Below are 18527 nucleotides of genomic sequence, written 5' to 3'. Positions count from 1 at the left end.
TGATTGATCTACAGACTGCATCCTTTTAAACCTCGATGCATCCTAGGCCTGGATGGTGCGTACATTCGTGGAACGATCACCCCGTCCGACGTCCGTGGTCGAAGCTGTCATAGTATTTAAGACACTAAAGACGGGTGCAGTAACGGCGATCCGATCCCGTCTCTGGCGAATTTAGAGGGGTCGTAAGGACCCAGGCCGAATCTGACCGTCTATTTTTAGGGAAACGGGGTGGGTGAATTGACAACCGATGGCTTAAGAGATGATGAGAAGGGATCCCGTCGTCGATTGTTGTTTGACAGACAACACATGTTGCACTGGGCGTATGACCATCAGAGGTAATGCCTGAACGTAGGCAAGCATAATTGGTCTGTCATATTGTTTAGGAATATAAAATGGTAATGGAGATCATTGAGGATATGATCTCTACATTACGGGAATTCACTAACTACTACGGCCCATAGGGGCACCGCCGGAGCTGTTGTTTTGCCATTGGTCCCAGGCAACTCCAGGGAGCAGCAGTACCCGGCGGCCAAAGCGGCCACCTCGTCGACTCGCAGGTCCTCTGGGTGGGATTCCGTGATGCTTTAGTGCTTCACCCACAGAAGCACGGGCATAGCAGTAGGATGTGGGGCTAGGTGTCTGTCCACCTCTTCATTCAAAGAACAACGTGTACAGCGCCTGGTCCCGCCGAAGCTCGGTATCGACCGTGACTTATTCACAACTAGCGGATCCAGGAAGCGGTATTGGACACTGCGGGGGCTTACCCCAAAAAGGTTTCTCGGAATTAATTTAAAAAAACTCGGATTTCGATTCATTGCGCACTGCTGTGCGGTGTGATTAGCCAACATTTCCTCTGAAAAGTTGTGAAGTTTTCATTTATTCTCGAAAATCGATTTCGGGCGCTGCCCTGGTTGTTGGGGAAGACATTTGCCCCAAATGCCTTCCCCTGGATCCGCCAGTGGCCGTTGCCCCACTCCGAGCTTGACTAAAGACTTCTTCAAACCTCACCAGAAACCGATGGTAAGGTGAATTTAAATCCAATAACTCATCTCTGTCTGCCCGCCTAAATATACTACACATGGTACAGCACCCGGCCCTGTCGGAGCTATGAGCCGATCGTGATATTTTCGGCTTTCCCCATCCCAAGCTCGATTAGAAACGTTCTCCTTCCCCACCCGATTGCTGATGTCAATTCAAATTAAATGCCTCATCTCTGTCTGCCCGACCATAACCCATTCATTGCACACCGTTCAGCGCCCGGCCCCGCCAGAAGTATCCTAGCGCGCTGAGCAGTTGCCTCCAGCCGCGTCATCGCGAGGCCCCGCGCGGCCCATAAATGAATACATTGCGCGAATAGCCGTGTCACCCCCCTGCTATTGCCACCTGCATGAGATACGGTACCAACGCTACGCTGCCGCCACCTGCAAGGCGTTCGTCCTGCCAAACGGGAGGCGGGGCCAGTGTATGCTTATAGCCACAGTTGCTGAGACGATATGACAGGTCTGGTAACGATGCTACATGAGCCACGCTGTAGAAAGGAGCGCAACTTCGACACTGCTGACACCTCCCGTTCCATGAAGGCCCTACAGACACCCGACCGGCAGCTAGGAAAGCCCATCGTTCTACCCGCTGTTCTGACGCTAATGCAACTCCAGGCGAAGTCCACAAGCCATAGGTCGTTTCCCAGCCACCGTCCCCTCGCCCGGCTCCACCTCAAACAGCCGTGCTATGTTACATACACCGTATATTGTCTCTCATCGACCGATCCACGCGGCGCTATGCGCCCGGCCCGGTCTCCCGCCCCGCTTCCAGTTCACACAGGTTCAATTCAGCACGTCTACCCGTCCGCAGTTCACAGTCGCCGGCTCAGAACTTGGGTGCCGGGCTCTTGCTGTAGTCGTGGTTCGCCGTGTTCATGAACTGTGAATAGAACGAGCATGTGTAAAAATACAACGACGAAAAACAATTCACGAAGTTGGATAAAGCGCCGAAATGGAACGTACTAGAAACGAAATAAAAGCAAAAAAAAAATCATTTTAAAGATCAGCAGGCTTCTCTTCTAAATGAAGAACATGTGAACAATTAAAAGGTTCTCTTCTAAATGAAGAACATGTGAATTGTGAACAATTACATGAAAGTCCATGACTACTATCAGTTCATCTATCATCTTATTGCAATAAGTCACTACAGCCTGAGCGGTGACGTTCCGATTTCCGGTATCATTGAATACGCTCTGTACCTTATACTGGGCGGTCCGGAACTCCTCCCAGGGCTCGGGGTTGGGGAGTACTCTGTACCTTGTACTGGGCAGTCCGGAACTCCTTCCCAGGGCTCGGGGTTGGGGAGTACTCTGTACCTTGTACTGGGCGGTCCGGAACTCCTCCCAGGGCTCGGGGTAAGGGGAGTACTCTGTACCTTGTACTGGGCGGTTCGGAACTCCTCCCAGGGCTCGGGGTTGGGGAGTACTCTGTACCTTGTACTGGGCAGTCCGGAACTCCTTCCCAGGGCTCGGGGTTGGGGAGTACTCTGTACCTTGTACTGGGCGGTTCGGAACTCCTCCCAGGCCTCGGGGTTGGGGAGTACTCTGTACCTTGTACTGGGCGGTCCGGAACTCCTCCCAGGGCTCGGGATTGGGGAGTACTCTGTACCTTGTACTGGGCGGTCCGGAACTCCTCCCAGGGCTCGGGGTAAGGGGAGGACTCTGTACCTTGTACTGGGCGGTCCGGAACTCCTCCCAGGGCTCGGGATAAGGGGAGGACTCTGTACCTTGTACTGGGCGGTCCGGAACTCCTCCCAGGGCTCGGGGTTGGTGGAGGACTCTGTACCTTGTACTGGGCAGTCCGGAACTCCTCCCAGGGCTCGGGGTTGGGGACTAAGGGGAGTACTCTGTACCTTGTACTGGGCGGTCCGGAACTCCTCCCAGGGCTCGGGGTTGGTGGAGCGCCGCCACGTGACGTCCGGGTTGCGGGTGGCCAGCCGCAGTGTGTAGAAGGCCGACAGGCCGACACCGAACCCGAGGGCGGCGAACAGCGGCATCAACTGCGGCAGGACGGAGTGGGCGGTCAGATGGGACCAGCGGGGCACGCGCAGGCTGATGGACAGAGGACAGTATGGCCACTCAGTAAGGGGCGGAGGATGTGAGAGTTGTTACTTTAAATGGGCGGCACAGCCGGATGGGCAGAGAATAGGATGGTCACCGGTCACAGCCATATACACCGCAAGCTGTCACAAAGTCTGTCGTCACATTGATGAATTATCGCAGGTGAATCCAGGTCAATAGATAAAATAATGATGATTAGTTTATCAACGACTAATTTAGCGGAGCCCTCAGCATTTGTCATCAGTGCCCGACGCCCACAATAACATGTTAACCCGCCACTGATTGGGGGTGGGGGCAAAGTGCTCCCCTTTTGTGTTCAATTCACATTGAACTATGACCATGACTATGAAGATTGAACACATAACTTAGTGATGACTATGAAGATCTGAATGGATCTTCATAGTCCATATAGTGAATGACATGGGAACTCCAAGTGCATGAGTTACCAAATGCTTCAAAGTTACTTTGCAGAATAGTGAAGTCACTGATAGTGATCAATAAATCACAGAAAAAATGATTACTTTGACAGGAGCTCAATATACCAATTAGCTACTTCATACCACAGCAGAATTCATGTTACTTATCTACTAATACCATTGTAAAATTTCATTAGGTAGTGCATTATTTATCATAACAAAAGACACAGAACGGTGATCTTCCATTAAAGGTAGTGTGCCACCTTTGAAAGATTTCCCATTTTATTTTTCCTAGGATAAGAAGCTTCTGTTTTTACCTAATATCGCAAAAAAAATCAAAAATGGGCCTGGAATAGTGCCTTTTTCGCCTAAAAGTTTATCGGTTTTTCGATATGTATAACAATTGTAGTGGGCTGACTTGTAAACAGGCGTCGGCAACAATCGCGAATGCGGCGCACATGTGACAATAAGCAAAGGTCATTATAGAGTTACGACGTACGGGAATGAGTTATCAGCTGTCTAATCGTAGACAACACAATGTCGAGCCTTAAACTGTAAGCCTGTATTGGTATTGTTTCTTTTATTTGGCTGTCGAACATTATTTATGGTTTGAAATATGATTTTATGTAAAATAATTGATATGAAAAAGCCGTCTCTTAAGTTATGACCCCATTTCACCACACGCAAGTGGCAGAAATGACAATGATCAGCTGACGCATTTTTCTTGGCCGAAGTCAGAGCGCGCGGCCCGACGCACCACCACCGCACCACAGTGATGCAAATGGGGCTCACGAGTGGCCATAAATACCCAAAAGTCAAGTTTACCAAATCGAGTTAATTGCGATATGGCCGAGTAGAAAAATGTTTGGGACATCTGAAATCACATGGTTTTCATGTTTTTGTCAAAACCGGGCTCGTACATAATCGTCAGAAGTCGTGACATTTTCTATGTCGTAAAATGACGGTCAGACACTCGCAAGTTCAAACGCCGCTGGTTTGCGTTCATTTCGTACAAATTGAAAAATTATGCATTGGAATGATCCCCAAAGCCTTCTGCTTCTAATGCCGGGTCACAAAAAGCCGTATCTCATTCGATTTGGCGGTAATCTGACTATTTATCATTATGTTGCAATCGCAGTTTTTTACTAAGAAAAAAATGCTCTCGTTTCACCTACAGCACTTAAAGGTAGTGTGCCAGCTTTCTTGGACCGTATGGAGTTAATGGCCCAGATAAGGAGAACCGGATTTTTAGAACTTATCCATACCTTCAAAACTCATGGAAACGTCTTAAATTCTTCAAATTTTGAGTACCCCAGTGCGAAATTCGCCCCGACGGGTTGTCGGTCGTACCCCAACCACATTTCACACCACTATGAACAATAAATGCACACACTGAAATCGCTATTACCGATATGCTCATCCAATCAAGTTTCGATAAACCCGTTCATCATCATCTCCTGCGGTTTCGAACACGCCTGTTAGGTGGCTTCTGATGCTCGTCGAGGTCGGAATTTCCAAATACGCGTGGTGCGTCGGGCCGCGCGCTCTGACTTCGGCCAAGAAAAATGCGTCAGCTGATCATTGTCATTTCTGCCACTTGCGTGTGGTGAAATGGGGTCATAACTTATAAGACGGCTTTTTCATATCAATTATTTTACATAAAATCATATTTCAAACCATAAATAATGTTCGACAGCCAAATAAAAGAAACAATACCAATACGGGCTTACAGTTTGGCTCGACATTGTGTTGTCTACGATTAGACAGCTGATAACTCATTCCCGTACGTCGTATGGTCGTAACACTATAATGACCTTTGCTTATTGTCACAAGTGCGCCGCATTCGCGATTGTTGCCCGACGCCTGTTTGCAGGTGAGCCCACTACAGTTGTTATACATATCTAAAAACCGAAAAACTTTTAGGCGAAAAAGGCACTATTCCAGGCCCATTTTTGATTTTTTTTTTTGCGATATTAGGTAAAAACAGAAGCTTCTTATCCTAGGAAAAATAAAATGGGAAATCTTTCAAAGGTGGCACACTACCTTTAACACAGTGTGTGCCCGTTAGTCCACCATACCATAGCCTTCCCTAATCATTTCTGAGTCGCATCGTGAAAGAATTAAGTCGCTAGCACAGGGCTGACCGGCGCTACAGAGGTTTTTGTCCGGGCGGTCGGGCGCCGCAGTGCACACAGCCGCTATCCGGGTTCAGAAGTGGCCAATACCCTAATTTTCGACAAATTTTAAAGCGTAATTTTCTCACATTTTCTGGTCGTAAATTGATCAGACTGTATAAAATATCATCCAGAAAAAATATTACTCATTCTGGCACAGGTTGGTGGGCTCCCAAAGTACACCGTTTTGTTTTGCTCCGTGAGACCGACCTTGTGCTGCGATTTTCATGTAAATGTTGACGAGTCTCCTGTCATATTCTTTGCTTGAAAATGCGTAAGTAAGATATCAGCTGGAAGGGGAAAATGTGCGGAATCCATTGGTAACAATATTGCATCTAAAAAACTTCCCACTCAGTTATTGTAAGCTAATTGTTGCACACTTGCACAAAGCAGAAGGGCTTGAGGATTTCAATATTTACATAGGCCTACCAAAAAACGCACAGCGTGCTTCACATCGAGACAACGTCCATAACATATACCGTACAATTGTGATTCATTTGCTGAAAAAATTAGGTCGGCATCACACTGCCGGCAAAAGTTATTGCAGTTCTAGTGACGCTAGGTCGCCGCCCGGCCGACCCTGGTCAGGTCGGCCGGGCGGCGGCCGCGCAGCTGACGTCCGTGCGGTTCGGCAGCTGACCAATCAGCTGCGAGAGAGGAGCGCGGTCCGTCTAATCTCCCCCGGCAGTTGCTTGTGCTGAGGGGTGCTCGACGCTCGTGTCGATTGCATTTGTTGGTTGTCGATTGTCGATTGACTTGTGGGTAGGTACACTTTTTGGTGACCAATAAATGTACGTCGTCTTAACTGAATGTAGTCTGATCAAATTCAATAAAGCAAAAAGACATCCAGCCAAAGGAACATCGTAAGAATGTCCGATATGTTTGATAGCATTCATAGTTTTGGGGAGCAGCCATCGACCAGAATGAACCTTATTGGCTTTTGTATGTAACATTTGCATTGCTTTTGGAAAGTTTCAGTCAGAAATCTTCACAGATGGCAATGTTATCGGCTTTCGCATTTCACCATAGTCGGTTAATCACAATTTTCGATATTGCAAAGGCAATTTCAGTACGTTTTTGACACAGTAAACAAACAATAAACAAACAATCGAAAACCAAAACGAATAGCATCATCGTGTTCCAGAGCTCAAATTGCATCCGATGCACATTTTTTTGTTGTTGAGAATGTTCAACTTCAAAATTTGACCTTTTTGACCTCGCCGTGACCTGACCTTCATTTGTCGAATGGAAATAGTTTCGAATCGGACGACCCAGATGACATCATTTTTAGATGCTTTTGCCGAAATGGACCATTAAAGATGAGTCGCATGACCTTAAAAATGCATGCATTTCCTTCAATGACCTTTTCCATGACCTTTTGTGGCCCATGACCTTTCCATGACCTTTTGTGACAAAGTTAGGTTTCGTTTGTCAGCAATTCCTATCAGAAGCCGTTTGAGCTTTTAGTATTGAACGAGTAGTTTCGAAGACAGCAGGGAAGCTATGCAGAATCCCCTCCCGAGTCACCCACGTTATGGGATATACCCGTCATCCGCGGATTACAAGCAAAAATATTTTTTTACGGCAATGATGTATCAGCATGGATGCTCATACGTTCCCATATGTGACCTTACGGTTGACTTCACATACAATAAAAATTCCTTGGCAAAATGTCAACTGGTTAACGAGTTATTGCATTTTGGCCACTTCCGAACTCAAATAGCGGCTGTGTGCAGTGGGCGCGCAGCGGGTGGGTGGGTGCCGCCGCGCGGCGTCCGGGCGGCGCGGCGGCGCGGCCGCCCGGGCCGCCCGCTGCGCCGCGGCACCCGACCGTGCCGGACGAAAACTTCTGTAGCGCCGGTCAGCCCTGTGCTAGCGCCTTAATTCTTTCACGATGCGACTCAGAAATGATTAGAGAATGCTATGATATGGTGCACTAACGGGCACACACTGTGTGAAGTGCTGTAGGTGAATTGAAAGCAAATATTTTTGGTAAAAAGCTGCGGTTGCAACATAATTACAAATAGTTAGCTCACCGCCAAACCAAAATAGATACGGCTTTTTATGACGTGGCATTTGAAGCAGCAGGTTTCGGGGATCATTTTCATGTATAATTTTTGCAGTTTGTATGACATGAACGCACGCTAGCGGCACTTGAATTTCAAGTACCTGACAGTCATTTTACTACATCGAAAATGTCTCGACTTCTGACGATCCTATACGAGGCCGGTTTTGACAAAAACATTAAAATCACACTTTTTCAGACACCCCAAACATTTGCCTGACTGACCATACTACGATTTATTCGATTAAGTGAACTTGAATTTTGAAACTTTAATTTTGCCTTTTTCGTATTTATGGCCACTCGTGAACCCCATTTGCATCACTGTGCGCACCACAAAGTATGAGCAGAAGCCGCGCCCAAAGCCAGGGTCCCGGTAACGTGAGGTAGCCGAGTCGGGGCAGCGTGCGCTGACCCAAGCCGGGGCCGCAGCTTTGGGCGCGGTCTACCGCATCCCCGCGGGCAGCCCCGGGCTATCACATGACACCGGGAGGACGCGCGGCCCCGGCTTGGGTCAGCGCACGCTGCCCCGACTCGGCTACCTCACGTTACCGGGGCCCTGGCTTTGGGCGCGGTCTACCGCACCACCTAACAGGCGTGTTCGAAACCGCAAGAGATGATGATGAACGGGTTTATCGAAACTTGATTGGATGAGCATATCGGTAATAGCGATTTCAGTGTGTGCATTTATTGTTCATAGTGGTGTGAAATGTGGTTGGGGTACGACCGACAACCCGTCGGGGCGAATTTCGCACTGGGGTACTCAAAATTTGAAGAATTTAAGACGTTTCCATGAGTTTTGAAAGTATGGATAAGTTATAAAAATCCGGTTCTCCTTATCTGGGCCATTAACTCCATACGGTCCAGGAAAGCTGGCACACTACCTTTAAGTAGGGATGTAAGGGTACCCATATAGGTACCTCTTCAGGTTTAATCGTCAATTAACCCTCGCCCCTATTGGTGTTTTTCCGGCCGCGAACGTATAAGGGGGGTCCGTTGGACCCCCCCCCTTGCCATTTCGCCCCTGATCGAGCTAGAGCTTCGCGGAAAAACGAGCGTGTTGCCCGTGAAGAGAGGAGGCCGATGATACCCAATTTTAAGGTCCTAGGTCATCGGTTGACCTTCCAGGTCAGGTCAATGACCCAAAAGTCGGGAAAATCGGGACCAGTTAAGAAAGTCGTAAAGCGTGGCTGCTATGGGGTTTTTCGGGGTGCTAATCACGTATATCATGTTAGTTTTGATCACAGATGATGTCTTCATGCATTTAGGCCAGGTCGGGTCAGGTCAGGTCAGGTCAACCAGTAGGTAAGGGTATTCGTAGTAGGTGGCAACCGCCTCTGACAGCTTCGTAACATGTTACGAAGGGGCCAAAACTACTTCGTAAATGTTCATATGGTTGCTAAATTCGAATTCAGCTCCAAAAACTGGCCTAGGAACATGTAAAACTCGAAAAAGTGAACCGAGGTCATCAAAGGTCAATGACCTGACCTGACCTTCAGGCGACCTTGACACCCACCCTAATGCATGGGAGCAACATCATATTCCATGTTTGAACGCTTAAAACCACGAAAAGAATGCAAACGCGCGGCTAATGCGAGCCGACATACGCCGAATCGCGATTCCGGCCAAACATGGTCTCGAAAAGTAGGTCACAGGTCAAAGGTCATTAGGTCAGGGTCATGAAAATTTCAGGGTAGGTGTAAAATTGATTAACGCGAGGGTACTGAAAGTTTCGTCGCGATCGGCCGCTTATTACGCGAGTTATTCGCGAAAAACCGAGGGGGGGGGGTCCTTTCGACCCTCCCCCCCCCTATACGGGCGAGGGTTAACCCAGGGTATATTGACTTAAGGCCTGGCTACACTATGCGTTTTCTGCGTGCGTTGTTTTGCGAGTTTGCGTGTTTTGCGTAACAGACTTGTAAGCGATTCAACTCTGATTGAATCGATTCTCATGAATCGCTTGAAAATGCCGACTCACTGTGATTGAGTCGGTTGAATCACCTCTTGTCACAATATGAATCCTGATTGAATCGGTCACACATGGCAACTGAAAGTGATTGAATCGGCAACTCATCGATTCAAGTTGATTGAATTAACAAAATGATTCAATCACCATGTGCTGGAAATTGAAGTTATGACCATATTTAGTACTATATTATGTGGAAATATATGTGGCATTTGCATCATAGTCACACACAATGCACTGCAAAATTTTTAGGTATTTTGTCAGTATTATAAATGCGCACAGCTATCAGTATTGAAAAAAAACATAAAAATTTTGTTTTAAGTTTTTAATCAAACTGTAAACACAAAATTATACATAAATGTCAATGCATGAAGATGAAAAAAATGAATGTAAAGTTTCTTTCCAGTGCCCTAAAATCAGTATAGTAATCAAGCCGGTCCCGTAGCTCAGTTGGTTAGAGCGTTGGACTCCGCGTGGTGAGAGCACGCGTTCCCGGTTATGACAGTCCGGGTTCGGAGCGCGACGGGCGCTCGACATTTATGGGCCTCCTGACAGGTATGGTTGCGGTTGGTGGCAGGCCGTAGCCAGGCGAAGTCAGCGAGGGGACCGGCCGTGCGCGGCTTTGTGCGCACGTTAAACTTTGGACTCTAAATTCTGCCATAGAACTGGAATTGCGCGATCGGAGGGTAGAGGGCAGGGTCATCGCAACAAGCTTTGCTTAGCGGTGGCTCTGTCCTTGTGAATCCTTCCCATCAAAAGGTTCGGACTAAATTTATAAAAAAAAGTTAACAGTAGCAGTAAGCAGGCGCACATTGCTCAACACCTCACACTCATTATAGAGTTCAGTGCTCAACACACATGTTTTAGATACCATGTTAATCTTTATATTTTCAATACCCTGTTTCATCAGGACATTTGTGAGCAAGCATAGATTTAGTACTTTTTATGTTTTTTGGTATTTTCCTAGTGTATTTGGTTGGTATCTGTTTGGTATCAGTTTCCGAAAATGTCTTAAATTGATATCACATATGTATATATTTTATATAACATCTTGATTGAATCGCGTTGAGTTAAATCATGAGTTGAGTCATTCCCTGAATCACTGATAACGGGATGAGTCGTGATTGAGTTGAATCACAAGGTCCATGAGTCGTGATTGAATCGCTTGGAAAATCAGACTGTTTGATTGAGTTATGATTGAATCGGTCATTTCATCAAGTGAGTCGTGATTGAATTGATTGAATTTTTTTGAATCGTTTACAAGTCTGTTGCGTAATATCGTTCTAGAAAAAAGTTTAATATTACTTTAACTTCTTTAATATTTATATAAAAGTTAATAAAAAGTTTATGTTAATTAAAAGGTTCTATGAAAAACATAACAAAAACGTAATGTCGTTTCTTTCAAGAACAATATTCCGCAAATCACGCAAACTCGCAAAAAACGCACGCAGAAAACGCATAGTGTAGCCAGGCCTTTACAGGTTAACCCTCGCCGGCCGAGGGGGGAAGGCGGGTGCCGCCCCCTCCCCCATAGGTTTTTTTCGCGATAGCTCCAAACACGCTGGCGATAGAGAGCTGAAACTTGGCATACCTGACCTTTGATTCAAGCCGGATCTTTTGACACCAACCGCATTTTTGGGTCATGTCAGGTCACTGACCTATGACGTCATAAGTGAACCTCTGCACGGTCTTCAGATGTCGCAACTTCTCAACGCCCTCACTGCCAGAGGAGATGTCACAGGGAAATGAAACTTGAAACTCTAGTATAACATTATGAGTCTCACAACTTGTATATCTCGGATTTTTCCTAAAGGTCATATGAGGTTAGGTCATTTTCGTGACCTCACCATTATAAGTCAATGGGGAAAAATGAAAACTGCTATTCTGGCGCCGGGAACGATCTCCAACTATCTCAAGCACACAGAATCGTGATTTGTTGCACTCCTTGCAAGGTTAGATGCGTCACTTTTGCAATGTTGACCTTGCGTGACGTCCTTTATGACGTCATCAAGGTCATATTAGTTTTTCGTAAATAACTCTTGATCAAATTGAGCTAGCGAATCAAGAAAGCCACCAATGGACTCAGGAAGACCTGCCGAATCGAATGATATGCGACATGACCTCTTTCGACCAACTTCTTGACCTGGGGGTACTGACCTAACCTTGACCTAAGGTCAACACCCTAAGTTGACCTGACCCGAACAAAAAGTATATCATTCGACGCGCCTGAGCGAGGCGAACACGATGCTGCCAAAATCGCGGCTCTGCGGCCGTTTTTTGCGAAGTTACTCACCAAAAACTGAACCGTACCTTGGGGCACTTGACCTGACCTCAGAGGTCACCAGTTGACCTAGGACCTTAAAATCGGGTACTAATCTCTGCGTCTCGTAACGGCGCACACGCTCGTTTTTTCCGCGACGCGCTAGCTCCACCAGGGGCAAAACGGCGAGGGGAGGGTGTCGTACCCGCCCCCCCCCCTCGGCCGGCGCGTATGTAGAAAATCAATCGGTCCGGCGAGGGTTAAGATGCCTTTGTAAGCTGCAGGGCGTGCTAGGTAGGCGTTTAGTTAGGTTGGGTTAGGTTCATTGATTATCATCAAAATAGTCATTGATGAGTTGTTGGGCCACTTGGTGCATTTATCATTTGTGGTACGGGGACCCGCAGTTGCTACTGTACAGCGACCCTGAGTAAATTGTCCCAGCACCCTCACAGGGAACAACGGTAAGCTGTCAGAGGGCACGCACAGAAAACCTCATCGACTGCCGGTACAGGTACCGGCAGTCGATATCAATGTTATCGGTTGTTACTGGACAGGACAGACGGCTAAAGTTGGGGTTCGTGTACAGTGGCAACTGCGGGTCCCCGTACTACACCTTTTTTCAATCCGAATCGGCATCCGGTCAGTTAGTTTCGGCAGATCTGCATTAGGAACGTCAGCCGGAGTGCGCTTTCGACAAACCACGCTCCAAACTCGGCATAGTGCAGAGGCGTGACATGGGGCATTTAATTTCGACAATGAGCGTGGTTTCGACACTGGCCAATGGAGTTCGGCACACGGCATAGGACTGTGACATCGGGCATTGGAAAAAGGCAAATTTCATTTTACAATGGCAATGGTCATTCAGTTTCGTTGCCGTTATAACAAGCAAAATCAAGCAAATTTCATACATCATTTTGTATACACCTTTTTTCAATCCGAATCGGCATCCGGTCAGTTAGTTTCGGCAGATCTGCATTAGGAACGTCAGCCGGAGTGCGCTTTCGACAAACCACGCTCCAAACTCGGCATAGTGCAGAGGCGTGACATGGGGCATTTAATTTCGACAATGAGCGTGGTTTCGACACTGGCCAATGGAGTTCGGCACACGGCATAGGACTGTGACATCGGGCATTGGAAAAAGGCAAATTTCATTTTACAATGGCAATGGTCATTCAGTTTCGTTGCCGTTATAACAAGCAAAATCAAGCAAATTTCATACATCATTTTGTATATTGACGTGTTTCCAATGCTTACCACTTGAATTTATGGCATTTCATCCTTTTGTTAGACTTCCCTTGGTTAATGGAACAAAAAATACACCAAGGCCGCGGTTTTAAGGTCTAAGCGTTTTTTTTCTGTGAATGGAGGGTGAGTAGGCTAGCAAGCCATGTCAGAGTCGTGAGATGAGAAGATCATGCGGAGGAAGCATTTGGGTGAGTCTACCAGTGACCGGTGCGCTGCGGCGGCTGACAAGACGCCGGTATAAAACTGTCCCGCTACGGATAAGCAGCCAAAGCGATCGATGGGTCAGCCCGTAGGGTTTCCACCTTTCCAGAGGGCAGTTTTATTTAGTCCGGAAATACAGTTGACCATGACTGACCAAACCGCCGTCCTGCAAACATTGTTGCCGCTCTCCGGTGACACGCCCATTCCCATCACGGCAGACCTGAGCCATCCGCGCTGGCGGTCAGCGCCACTCACAATGTGTCGACAGATCGACACAAATGAAAAAATCAATATTTTTGTTTTTCATGCAAGAAATACGGCTAAAACATTGTCAACTTTAGATGCGTTGAGAGGAGCGAGGCCCCGAATCACCCCCGTCAACCTTTGGATTCGCCAGGAGCGTGGCCCCGAATGACCCCCGTCGCCCTTTGGATTCGCCAGTGCTTCCACATTGTCACAGAGTGACGCAAGGATGGTGACCTCGAATGAGGTCAGCTTGTGTGCCGGAAGCGGGTGATGTTAGGGACGAACCGGTGTTAAGGTTCTAGAGCGACTGACGAAATTAGGTGCCCGTTGCCGTATTCCAATGAACGGTTGCCGATTCGGATTGAAAAAGGTGTGGTTTCTTAGCAACAAAGTGCCCATATTGAGTGTCTCTTTACAGTACCGTGGAACATTTTAACGCACATTCTTAGAATGCCTTTCCGAAAAGATCAGAGTTGCTTAATTCACTGATTAGATAAATTGACCATTGTTTAGCTTGGCTGCAAGCTGCCGACGTAAAATGCTCAAATTTTCAGTACCCTATGGGGCATCCTTTGCGCAACTTTTGGTATTTTTTTTTTGTCAAGGTCATGTCAGGTCACGGAGTTATGACGTCATAAAGGGAACAACCTCCGGCCAGATTTACGCTAAATTGGAGATTGCTTCACATTGGTATACACGTCGACTGACCTGACACACTGATGGATTGTTTTAGAATCATAACTGGCTGATTTGACATTGGCACAATGTCCGTTGACCTTTTCAAGGTTACTAAAGGTCAAGGTCAGGTCAGTGACCTCGGTTGACCTGTAATGACTTCTTGCACTTGTATGCCTTTTCGAGGTATTTTGATGCCCTGAATTCCAATTTGCTATCCATTTCAGGCATCGTCGGTTGTTTCTTGTAGTCCATTTTGGGTCAGGGTCAGGTCAGTGACGTCACACGCCTGACGTGACCCAATGCACAAATGACCTTGCAGACTTCCGATGCTCCCAACGCATCATTTTTAGAGTTATGACATCGAAATACACACCAAACGATAGAGAATTGACCAAGGATCACGATAGTGAAGGTTTCAAGTCGATATCTCTTACCGTTTTGCCGCAATCGGCGCGGAAATATGGAAAAATATATTTTCCCGAAAATTTGACCTTTGACCGGTCATAAGTAGGTCAAATGTTGACCTAGGACCAAAAAATATACCACCAATCGCGAGATCTCGTTGAGAGCAATCCGTTGGTCTTTTCCGCTAAGCTCTACGACGCTCCGTTTTCAAACGCCAGGGGGGGGGGTCGCACCCCCCCTGCATGGGTGAAGGTGGCAAAACACCGTTTACGGGCGAGGGTTAAACCAAGGAGTAGGTAACTTCCTGACTAGAAGATTAAGTAAGTACCAAGATGTATAACATTAACCAACACCTAATCAAGTGAGCATTAGATAATATTTAACTTAAAGCAGTATTGACATGTTAGAAATTGTCTTTCTGGGTGGAATCTGAAAACAGGGTGCCAGAGGGCATGTTAGTCACTTGGTTACTGAGAAGTACTCTCCCATCCAATGCCTCTAACAGGTCAATTGTCACGTGACAATTTCAAGATCCTTGATCAAATCGCCCAAGGTGCCCTGTTTGCAGAATGCAGATTCCACCATCTTTCTGAACTGATTAAGACACCTTTGGAGCATAAATATATGGACTGGCATGTAAAAAAACATAGACATTTCATGTAGCCCATGACCAGTTGGTGGTGCCTAAACCTTTCTCAATGAGCAGCTTGTTAAGCAACCACCATAGGAAAATAATATTTGCCACTGACCGTACATCCTTTTAACGGATTCCCCTTATCCTCCTCGTATTTAATTACTTTAGGTCCCCAAATTTACCATCTTTTCCACCCATCTAGTATAGCTGTGAAGAGGAGGAACACCATAGAAGTTAAAAATGATATTTTTGCTATTTAAAGAATAAACCCTCCTGTACCCAGCACCATTGCAAAAATAAACACCTAGATATGAGATGAACAAAGCAGGTACCGTAAAATGGAGTGTTAAGGGACAGTGGGGTGTTAAGGGACAGTTGCATGGGAAAACTTTGAGTCATATTAACTTCCTAATTTGAAAAGGTTCAATAAAAACTTCAGTGTGGTAGTTGACACTGTTTTGCTCTTGACCATAGGACAAAATGGTATGGTTTTTCATGCAAGTGATTTGGTTCAAAAATGGATTTGAAAATCGTACTACATTTTCACAAAATTGAAACATCTCCAAAACTCTGTGTGTACGTACCACATAAACTAGTGGGTGTACAGGGAAAATGAATGCATAGGTGTATTGTCACATGTATTGCACATGTTTCCTGAAAAACTTGTGCAAATCCACTCATTCATTCATCATCCTCTTCCTCTTTTCCGGATACATGCATATTTTGAGGTGGATGTGGGGTGCTAAGGCATAGGGAAGAAAAAATAAAAAATAATATCTAAATATAATTTCATTAAGTTTTCTTTCAGTAGGCATGGAAAACACCAAATTCCACATAAAATGCTGGCAAGTTCATGCTTTTATCTCTAACACATCTTAAGTTATGTAACAAAACATCTAAACACTCTTTTACAATGATGGGTCAATGGAGACTGATGTAGGTAAATGTGATGTCATCATAAAAAGACTAAAACAAAGAGGGCAACATAATGTCAAGTGACCAGCTTCAACATGGGTTTTTATTGATGACAGAAGATTACTTTTTGGTTCTGTTTACCTTATAATTACCGTAAAATGGGGTGTTAAGGGACAGTGGGGTGCTAAGGGACAGTTGCATGGGAAAAACTTTGAGTAATATTAACTTCCTAATTTGAGAAGGTTCAATAAAAACTTCAGTGTGGTAGTTGACACTGTTTTGTTCTTGACCATAGGACAGAATGGTATGGTTTTTCATGCAAGTGATTTGGTTCAAAAATGGATTTGAAAATCATTCTACATTTTCACAAAATTGAAACATCTCCAAAACTCTGTGTGTACCACATAAACTAGCGGGTGTACACTGTACAGGGAAAATGAATGCATAGGTGTATTGTCACATGTATTGCACATGTTTCCTAAAAACCTTGTGCAAATTCACCCATTCATTCATCATCCTCTTCCTCTTTTCCGGATACATGCATATTTTGAGGTGGATGTGGGACAGGGAAGAAAAAATAAAAAATAATATATAAATATAATTTCATTAAGTCTTCTTTCAGTAGGCATGGAAAACACCAAATTCCACATAAAATGCTGGCAAGTTCATGCTTTTATCTCTAACACATCTTAAGTTATATAACAAAACATCTCAACACTCTCTTTTACAATGATGGGTCAATGGAGACTGATGTAGGTAAATGTGATGTCATCATAAAAAGGCTAAAATAAAGAGAGCAACATAATGACAAATGACTAGCTTCAACATGGGTTTTTATTGATGACAGAAGGGTACTTTTTGGTTCTGCATACCTTATAATTAGCACATTTTCCAGAAGCGTAAACTGCATTACACGTAATTGGCTAAAAAGGTCATTAGTGGTGAATGAACCTGACTTGTTTTGTGACAAAATATGCATAACATTTCAATAAATAAATTATGTGCCCTTCCACACCCCAATTGTGGGCATTTGATGACCATTTCTTGGAATAATATAGGTGTCCCTTAACACCCCACATTGGGGTGCTAAGGGACAGTGATGAAAAATAATAACAAATGATATGCAGGTAAAAATCTTAAAAACTTTAATGTGGCAGGCATGTAAAGCACCAAATTCCACATAAAATGCTGACAATTTGATGCTTCTATCTCCAACCCTTCTTCAGTTATATAACAAAACACCTCAAAACTGTCCCTTAACACCCCATTTTACGGTAGCACATTTTCCACAAGCGTAAACTGCATTACACGTAATTGGCTAAAAAGGTCATTAGTGGTGAATGAACCTGACTAATGACTTGTTTTGTGACAGAATATGCAAAACATTTCAATAAATAAATTGTGTGCCCTTCCACACCCCAATTGTGGGCATTTGATGACCATTTCTTGGAATAATATAGGTGTCCCTTAACACCCCACATTGAGGTGCTAAGGGACGGTGATGAAAAATAATAAAAAATAATATGCAGGTATAAATCTTAAAAACTTTAATGTGGCAGGCATGTAAAGCACCAAATTCCACATAAAATGCTGACAATTTGATGCTTCTATCTCCAACCCTTCTTGAGTTAAATAACAAAACACCTCAAAACTGTCCCTTAACACCCCGTTTTACGGTAGGTTACAAGCATTACTGTCACTCTTACCTTACAATCTCTGTGCACTACTTACTTCATTTTTTAGAATACTTTGAAAAATGAAGTAGTTATTTACTGTTAGCTGGAAAAAAGCTCTTTTTGATAAATATTAAAGCAAACAAAGCAATTGATTACTTAGGGCAATCATGGCGCATGATAACAATGGAAATTATAACGTTAACCTCGAGCTTACCGCTGGATGCCTCTTCAGACTGGCGGCTGAGAGTCCCTGCATTGTTTTGAGTAAATTTGAGAAAGCAACCAACAAATAACCTGAAGATTTATTGATAAAGAGCAACTGAGCGGAGCCCAAAGCGCGCCACGATGTAGAGGATTGAGTGAACAGCTGATTGTGAAAACGGTAGAGGTTGTGCAGACTAATATGATCGCAGCATTTTATTTTAAAATTTATGTTGCATTTTATTGACTTCATGGTTTTCAAACACGATAAAAAACAAGAATCTTGTATCTTGAAGAAAGACAAACATAACTTGTTAGGAATGCACCCTGAAAATTCTTATTTTCATT

At 45.1% G+C, this 18527-nt stretch overlaps 1 protein-coding gene across 1 annotated transcript; it reads right to left on the bottom strand.

The window, feature by feature from the left end:
• Positions 1-1727: 1727 nt before the first annotated feature.
• LOC122393914 lies at positions 1728-18500 on the bottom strand. The gene is made up of 3 exons (XM_043390373.1): positions 18193-18500; positions 2893-3039; positions 1728-1920 (listed from the first exon to the last, which is right to left on the bottom strand). Exons 1-3 carry the CDS (start codon positions 18430-18432, stop codon positions 1867-1869), a joined length of 441 nt encoding a protein of 146 aa, XP_043246308.1. The 5' UTR covers positions 18433-18500; the 3' UTR covers positions 1728-1866.
• Positions 18501-18527: the final 27 nt, after the last annotated feature.

Source organism: Amphibalanus amphitrite, unplaced genomic scaffold (genome assembly GCF_019059575.1).
Source record: "Amphibalanus amphitrite isolate SeventyFive unplaced genomic scaffold, NRLGWU_Aamphi_draft 000562F_arrow, whole genome shotgun sequence".
NCBI classification, from domain to species: domain Eukaryota; kingdom Metazoa; phylum Arthropoda; class Thecostraca; order Balanomorpha; family Balanidae; genus Amphibalanus; species Amphibalanus amphitrite.
Note: the sequence above shows the minus strand (reverse complement) of the source record. Positions and strands in the feature narration are given on the sequence as shown.

What these genes read in the sequence shown, in the direction of transcription:
- LOC122393914 (XM_043390373.1), bottom strand. Translation starts at nt 18,432, where the DNA reads ATGAAGTCAATAAAATGCAACATAAATTTTAAAATAAAATGCTGCGAT. An exon ending in GTCTGAAGAGGCATCCAGCG is followed by an intron (nt 3,040 to 18,192) that starts GTAAGCTCGAGG and finishes GTCCTGCCGCAG; the next exon opens with TTGATGCCGCTGTTCGCCGC. An exon ending in TCCGGACCGCCCAGTACAAG is followed by an intron (nt 1,921 to 2,892) that starts GTACAGAGTACT and finishes TTCTATTCACAG; the next exon opens with TTCATGAACACGGCGAACCA.